The sequence below is a fragment of the Lethenteron reissneri genome, chromosome 35 (genome assembly GCF_015708825.2).
Source record: "Lethenteron reissneri isolate LAM-NWPU_2019-01 chromosome 35, ASM1570882v1, whole genome shotgun sequence".
In the NCBI taxonomy this organism is placed as follows: Eukaryota; Metazoa; Chordata; class Hyperoartia; order Petromyzontiformes; family Petromyzontidae; genus Lethenteron; species Lethenteron reissneri.
In genome coordinates, this window is record NC_083813.1 from 751,513 (window position 1) to 759,355 (window position 7,843).

Genomic DNA, 7,843 nt, shown 5'->3' on the forward strand with positions numbered 1-7,843 from the left:
TTTTTACGGGTTATACTTATTAAGTTCGCTTGCTTGCGTGCTTGCTTGCTTGCTTACGACCGTGTAAATCTTTCGGTCGTTTTTTAACCCACTTCCCATGATCCAATCGAGTTGACATTTTCCACACAGACTCGTTGTGCGTGACAATTAATGTTCGTGAAAATTTTTTTCCAAAATTTTACACTTTATAGGACAAAAATATTATATTTAATTACCAATTGCAGACAATCATCTGACCCATAGGTGGCAGCCATCTCAAGCCAGAGGACGAGAGGACTCAAGCCGCCACGCATATAAAGGATTTATAGTGAAAAACTTTGTTTTTACTGGTTATACTTATTATTCCCTAAACTTCAAAGGTCCAGCGTGACGTCACACCATGCAGCCAATTGTGCACGCTTTACTGCACCGTCGCGGCTTTGGAACTTCTCTCCCAGGGCGTAATCCCCTCACTTCAAAGGGCCGAGATGGCGTTATACCAATCGTGCGCCTACCTGTAGTTACCGCCCCCCCCCCCCCCCCCCGTTACTGTGTCCTCCGTCGAGTGCCGCGGGAACGGCGCTGGCCATCCATTGTCCCTCGAGTGTCGAGGTGGCGGTGCCAGCCGCCCATTATCTCTCACTGCAGGGGATCTGGAAGGGCACTCGGCTGGCGAACACACAGCCTGCGAGTGGGTATTCGGTATGAGGGGTGAGATGGGGGACGGCAGTGGCGCTGCGATTCTCCTGACCTCATGGTCTTCTCGCTTAATATTCCACCCTCAGTTTTCCCTCCCCCCCCCAATGTGGTTAATAACTTATTTCGGTTGGCCCAGTGAACCTTTTCTTTCTGCGCCCATACAATGTTTAGCCAATTTTATGGGCACCGCAATGTAACCTGTCCTGTGAGGGTTGGCCAATCTCCTGGCACCGGGAAACTGTAGAACTTTCTCTCTAGGGGCCCTTCGGATTAAAAGCTGATGTGCCAAGCAATCCCCCGCCAGGACACTACGTCTGTTTGCTGCGTCTGTGTGTGCTCAGTGTAGGGGTCAGGGGGGAGTCACGGCGCTTGTGGAGTTGCTTCGCGGCCATGGCACCACACATCTAAGTTAAACGAAATTAAATCTAGGCCTACATTATAGGTCTGTCAGTGTGGATACAGGTAGTCCCCGATTAATACGGCAGATGAGTTCTTGAAAATCTTCGTGTAAGGTGAAATCGAGTGAATCGAACACTAACTTTCCTTAGCTAATTATGTAATCGGGGAGGTTGTGTTCCAAGCCCCAACTCAATCGACAAATTTATTATTATTAATTTATGACTATATTTTGGGCTGTTTCCACTTTTCTAATTTTATTATTTGCACTATCACTAGAAGCATCACCACCACGCTTCTTATCCTTACCGCGCATTATGAATACACTATTTTGAATATTAAAGTAAATGCAGAGGCATATAATTGTGAGATAAAACGCGCACAGGTCTTAGCTAGCACAAGGCGGACTGAGTGGGATGGCTCACTGCTGCTGCCCGTGACACACGTGTTGCCTCACGCTTGGGGACTGTACTGTATGTGGGAACGTGATGGAAAATTCCGCTCCTGGAAAATGTCACAAAAATGGTGTGAAATCGTGTTAAGTTGAGCACGCAAATCGGGCTCTATACCTAGTTTGTAAATCGTGTGAAAACGGATTTGTGCTAAATGGACGCGTGTTAATCGGGGAGTACCTGTACTTACGAAGCACAATATTGTAATTTATTTGAACTTACATTGAAACACCACATTTATTTGAAAGTACATATTTATTATTTCTTAAAACAAAATTATTCACTTAAATTATATATATTTCACATACATAATTTAAATTGTATAATTCAGTTGAATTACTGGTGACCAAGTTTTAACTCTGATAATCCTCAAAATATAGTTAAGGTTAACCCTCACTCTAACAAAATATGTAATGAAGTTTGGAAAATCCCTCTTTACCTGTTCTTATTCATTTAAACGCTGGTCTTTACAAAACAACTGTCTTTAACTTAAACAGAATTTGATCTTAGTTGGACACCCATTTCCAAAATGGCATGTTTAAACCAAAGGGTGTAAAATACATTTGTTGCTCCATATCGCTATTTGTGTTTTTCAGCCGACCTTCGCAATATTGGTTGTTCATGGGAAGATATAGATTAATGGCATGTGGCACTGGTACTCCAATGCTTATCCAGGGGCAAGGCCAACCGCTAGAATTCTAAATAAAGGTTTAAACTCGCTGCCACGCGGCATATTTTCTGTATAAAAAGGGCTGCCCAACAGCAGGGGGACAGCACCGTCTACCACAGTAGCAATGTCTCTCTTCTGGCTCGTCTCCTGCTTCGCCTTCATCGGCGCCGCCTTCGGTAAGGACTGTACTGCCGTTGCACACCTGTTGAACTCAAACACTCACAACATAAAATGGGAGTCGCACGCAGCGTGGTAAGAAAGGAAATTTACGTTTTTAAGACTTAGATTGAATTCCTTTATAAGAAAAAATCATTACAGAGGCTCTTAAGGATGGGCCAGCTAATTTTTTATTCATCAATCGTCAAGCGAGAGAACCATTTAAACATGTACGCCATATTGAGGGATCCACTGAACCTTGGGTAATTTTTAGTCGATAAACCAAGACATGGTGTACTCCCAATTTGCCAGAATACTTTAACAAAATACATTCATAAATCCCCTAATTGACATGACAGCTGGGGAGGATGTACATGCATGTTGCATTGGGATGAAACTCAATATATATATACTTTTTAAACTATCAAGATTGTGTAGACAGGCAGTCTCAAGGGTTACAGAAGGGTTAGGTTCCCGAGAAATATCCGTAACCCGAATTTTTTTTATGTTGGAAACTAAACAATTTTCCCCAAAATCAACGATAAAATCCATATCTGGAAATAGTTGTGCCTCCACTACCGTTTTCTCTGAGTATTGTATCACACTGTCATCCGTTTCATATCGCTACCTGTATCGTATCGCTGTACATACGCTCTACACTTCCTATGATGTTTTCATTTGATCAAATATCTACCCTAACACTGCCCATAATTCAACGAATGTACTGTCTAATTGTTTATGAATACCACGAAGCATAGAAAACAAACAATTACGTAATGCTCCAAAAGGAATCGAGACGATGTGACGGGTAGTCTACTCAGGGTACCAATGTAACAGCGTAACTCAAAGTGCTGTACAGGACACCACCACCTTGGGGAATATGCGGCCCAGCTTTACCCCTCCCTCCTCTGTATTCATCCGCAACCTCACCACGCTGCACCATTTGCGCTTACATAACTAATGCAGACATTTATGCATACAGTATTTCAATTTTTTTACGTAAAGTCGGATTTCGGAAGTCGGGTCTTCCATAACAATGCATGCACTATACTTTTTATACACATAGCGCAAACTGCTGTCTAACTTATAATTCTTTCATATTGTATGTATGTAATCATGGGCAATGATCTATCCGCTGGTGGATGAATGCCCCACCAAGCCGTCGACTTCTCTCATGGTCTAATGATGCAACAATATTTACATAGCTCCTCCACTAGCTTTGTAGGTAAATCATTCAAGGAGCCTCTGCAGACTGCATCAGCAGTAGGCAATGCTTCCCACCTGATGACGGACGCTTGTGTTGCGCCCGAAACGTCGTGATTTAATTTAGTTGTTTTCATTTATTTTATTTTTTACCGACGTGACTTTACCGAAAAAAAAAGAGTATGAATCCTTGCAGTCACAAAAGCTTCAAATCGAGAACTGAGCATCTGTAATGTTCACGATAAATGACCGTTATCTTTACACATCACAGGGTGCGGTGTCCCGGCCATCAAGCCGGTAATCACCGGCTACTCCCGCATCGTCAACGGCGAGAATGCGGTGTCGGGCTCCTGGCCCTGGCAGGTGTCCCTGCAGGTGAGTGCTCAATGTTAGTATATCATGAGTCCACATTGACATGAACCGTATCGCGGTGTCCACGACACAAGTGAAAGTCGGCCTGTACGAACTGCTGTTTGGTATGTGAGGTGTGCTACGCGTGTCCCAGAGTGCGACACGACACCAATTCTGTCGCGTCTTGCCACTACAGGATTCCACCACATGGCACTATTGCGGTGGCTCCCTCATCGACCCCTCGTGGGTGGTGACCGCTGCCCACTGCGAGTTCAAGTAAGCGCATGCAGGAGTCACTGCACCAGCATAGCACCGCTCATTGTTAACGACTTTAAAACGAAGAAGAATATCTTTATCAATCAGTAAATGTTCGGTTTTCTTAAATGCGTCCGCAGCCCGTCCCGTGACCGCGTCGTCCTGGGCGAGCACGACAGGAACTCCAACGCCGAGAACATCCAGTCTCTTGTCGTCTCTAAGGTAAACTTGCGAGCCATGAATTGACCTCATGAACATTCCCTGCAACTTCCTAGACATTGCAATGGATGAAGTTCAACTGAGACCAATTGTGTTGATCAAGTACCCTGAATTTAAGAAATGTAGTGAGTAATAAAATAATAAAAATGATAAAAATAAAACATATTTTATTAGTTACCTTCTACGTGACTTTACCGAAAGAACCAAGAAGATGAATCCCTGTAGTCACGAAAGCTTTACATCGAAATGTAGTGAGTTTAAGGTATTATAACATCTCGTTCTGTTTGCACACACAGGCCATCACTCACCAGCAGTGGGACTCCTACAACATCAACAACGACATCATGTTGCTGAAGCTGGCTCAGCCCGCTCAGATCGTGGACCGTGTCTCTCCCGTCTGCCTGCCCGCCGCCTCGGATGTCTTCGAAGATAACATGATGTGTGTCACCTCTGGATGGGGCAAGGTCCGCTCTTCCGGTGAGCATCAAAGACCAATAATTAACACAATTTACTTTGCGCAGGGTATTCATTCAGACTTCCTAGTAGGCCTATACAACTTTGACAGTAATTCGTGCCAAATAGTTATTAAGAAATATTATTAAAGAGATGATTTAACCATTATTATGTTATTTGGCATTCTTCAATGTGTGTGTTCACAGCCTTCAACACGCCTCCAATCCTGCAGCAGACCGCTCTGCCCATTGTGCCTACCCCCATCTGCCAGCAGAAGTGGGGCACCGTGAACGTCATCACCAGTGTCATGATCTGCGCTGGTGGTGCTGGAGCCAGCTCCTGCATGGTAAACGTTAACGGCCTTCCATTACGTAGCTAAAGTGGTATCTGAAGTCAGCGTTTTAATGCCTACACCAGAAGGTAGGCGATCATCATTGGAGGTATGAGGGATGGTGGGGTTTATGGGACTGTCTTGTAAAAATGTAACATGTTTGAAAGTAAACCATTGATGAAAGTAGTTGTTGACAATTTAATAGGATTGAACTTTGATATATACCTCAATACTTAATTTTAAGTGGCAATATATATTTGTATTTCATCATCTAATGTAAATTCGTGACAGCTCATTATTACCATGCACAATGCACATACATTATTAAAAAAAAATGTGTAATGATTGCAGACCTGCACCACCATATAAGTGAAGTGTATCTCAACACAACTCAATTGTCATCAAAGATGGGTAGGACGGTTTTATTTTACTTTATTCTGTCTCGATATCAAAGCTCATTCCGATATGCTGGTGGTTATGCACCTTGCGTGTCTTCTCTCCAGGGCGACTCTGGCGGCCCCCTGGTGTGCGAGAAGAACGGCGTGTGGAACCTCGTGGGGATCGTGTCGTGGGGCAGCAGCTCGTGCTCCACCAGCATGCCGGCCGTGTACGCGCGCGTCACCGCCCTGCGAAGCTGGATAGACCAGACCATGGCTGCCAACTAGACACACCGATGGGCAACGATTCAGTAATTGCTTTCAATTGGTCGCATTGGATTCGTGATTGTGAAGACCTTGGATATTGTACGAATCAATTTGTTGATGACATGTTGTATCATTAATAAAATTGTTGACCAATATTTTTTCCCAAAAAGTTTGATTTATTTCATCCTTGACTTGTTTTGGTTTAACACGTAGGCTTTCGCGACCAATATCATCCATAATACAGGTTTTTTTGGGTGAGATCGCGTATTCCATTTGTAGGCAGTTTAAGGAATACGAGTTTAAAAAATAGGAAATTTAATCTAAACATATCATACAATATAAACCACAGATTTTTTACAACAGTAACATAGCCAATATTCCAAAAAGCAAGTCGACCTTCCCAATTGCAATTCTAAATTTATACTCATGTATATTTTTCATTCATTTATAAATTGCTTTGCATGCACATCTGACGTTTTTGGACTAGAGTTTGGAAACCCATGGAGTATGTTATATGTAATGAACTCTGTCATATCACTGCAATTAAACTCTAATCGTAACGTGAACAAAACTTCAAAATTTCAACTTCAAGATTAGCTTAACACCGATTATAATCATACAGGCAGACATCGTCGAACGCATGGGGTAAGGTTCTTGGAAAATGCCATATTGGGAAAAACCACGTTCGACAATAAAGTTAATGGGAGTTGCATTTCTGTGTCTGGAATGATCAACCCCTCCCTTTTTAACTAAATATACATGATTTCCACCCTTGATATTATGCTGAAGGATTCTGAGTGACTCTCCATTTCTTGTGTTTGTGTGTACACTCTTGATTTTTCAATTTCACCTCAATTTATACCTCCATCTCCATTCCTCTTTCCGCACCGCGACACTCTTTCCCATAACTCGCCCCCGACATGTAATTGCCAGCCCGGTGCTGGCCCCTAACAAAGTCACTTGAACGTGAATGATTTGCCCATTTAGGCGTCCATATGAACTGACACATTTCCTGCACGTTTTGACTCCTAAGGATTTTTAGAATTTCTTCATTTTTGTAAAAAAATCTCCAGAACAAAGAGCGCTTTGACGAATTAGCGTTGTACGGGGTCGCGCTTAGCGAGATCTGCCTGTATGTTATACCAGGCAGATCTCGCTAAGCGCGACCCCATCGAACGCTAATACGTTACAGCACTCTTTGTTACTATAACATAAAGCACGGCCGGCCGGGCTGCAAGGACACAGCACCTATGGTGGCGGCAGTGAGGCTGGTACAACAGAATGGGGAGCCCTTCTGATGCCAGCAGGGTGTGCGGCAACAGGGCGAAAAGCCCAGAGCAGCGGGATGATGGCTGCCCGTCATCCCACAAACACCCACGCACACAGTGAAATAGTGCTCACCACCAAACCTCTCCACATGGGTTTTTATCCTGGCAGCCTTGAAGGTTATTTTTACATGAGTTTTTCACATGAGAGGCGAGTAGGGGGCATTGGGGGTTATAGAAAACCAATGTGTGTATGATTGAACAAGGGTGAACCCAGTGTGAGGCCACCTTCAGGAAACCCCAAATAACAATTATAGTTACGTTATAAAAATGAGAGGGCAGCCTGTCCTACAGATGCGTTATAGTCTCCATCGGCTCAGTCCACTTCTCTCAACTATTCTCTGCTACTGACTTCATCTCTCCTCTGTTGCGCACTCTCACCCACCGGACACTACTCACCTGATGTTCGCTGCTCACATCAGGCTTTTCACTGGACGATGATTTTATCAGCTTCGACAATTGAACACCGTGCATCGTGCATTGACTAAAGAGATAGAGAGGATACTTCTCCATGCATTCATCATCAGTCGCATGGACGATTGCAACAGCATCTTTTTCTGCTCTAGCACTGTGCATCTATGTCCACTCCGGCCAGTGTTCAATGCTACGGCTCACCTGATAGTTCGGACGCGGAAATTTTTATATGATAACGACCTCGATATGAGACGACTTACAGTGAGGGAAAAACGTATTTGATCCCCTGCTAATTT

The 7,843-nt window shown here is 43.7% G+C and overlaps 1 protein-coding gene across 1 annotated transcript; it reads left to right on the top strand.

Annotated features, from left to right (window-relative positions):
- The first annotated feature begins 2,234 nt into the window (after positions 1–2,234).
- Positions 2,235–5,963, top strand: LOC133350793 (chymotrypsinogen B-like). The gene is made up of 7 exons (XM_061565527.1): positions 2,235–2,372; positions 3,827–3,930; positions 4,103–4,182; positions 4,302–4,383; positions 4,677–4,857; positions 5,040–5,179; positions 5,668–5,963. Exons 1-7 carry the CDS (start codon positions 2,321–2,323, stop codon positions 5,827–5,829), a joined length of 801 nt encoding a protein of 266 aa, XP_061421511.1. The 5' UTR covers positions 2,235–2,320; the 3' UTR covers positions 5,830–5,963.
- Positions 5,964–7,843: the final 1,880 nt, after the last annotated feature.

Bases quoted from the DNA above. Each gene is read 5' to 3' on its own strand.
- LOC133350793 (XM_061565527.1), top strand. From the start codon at position 2,321: ATGTCTCTCTTCTGGCTCGTCTCCTGCTTCGCCTTCATCGGCGCCGCC. The intron at 4,183-4,301 runs GTAAGCGCATGC...ATGCGTCCGCAG, and splicing joins GCTGCCCACTGCGAGTTCAA to CCCGTCCCGTGACCGCGTCG. The intron at 4,384-4,676 runs GTAAACTTGCGA...TTGCACACACAG, and splicing joins AGTCTCTTGTCGTCTCTAAG to GCCATCACTCACCAGCAGTG.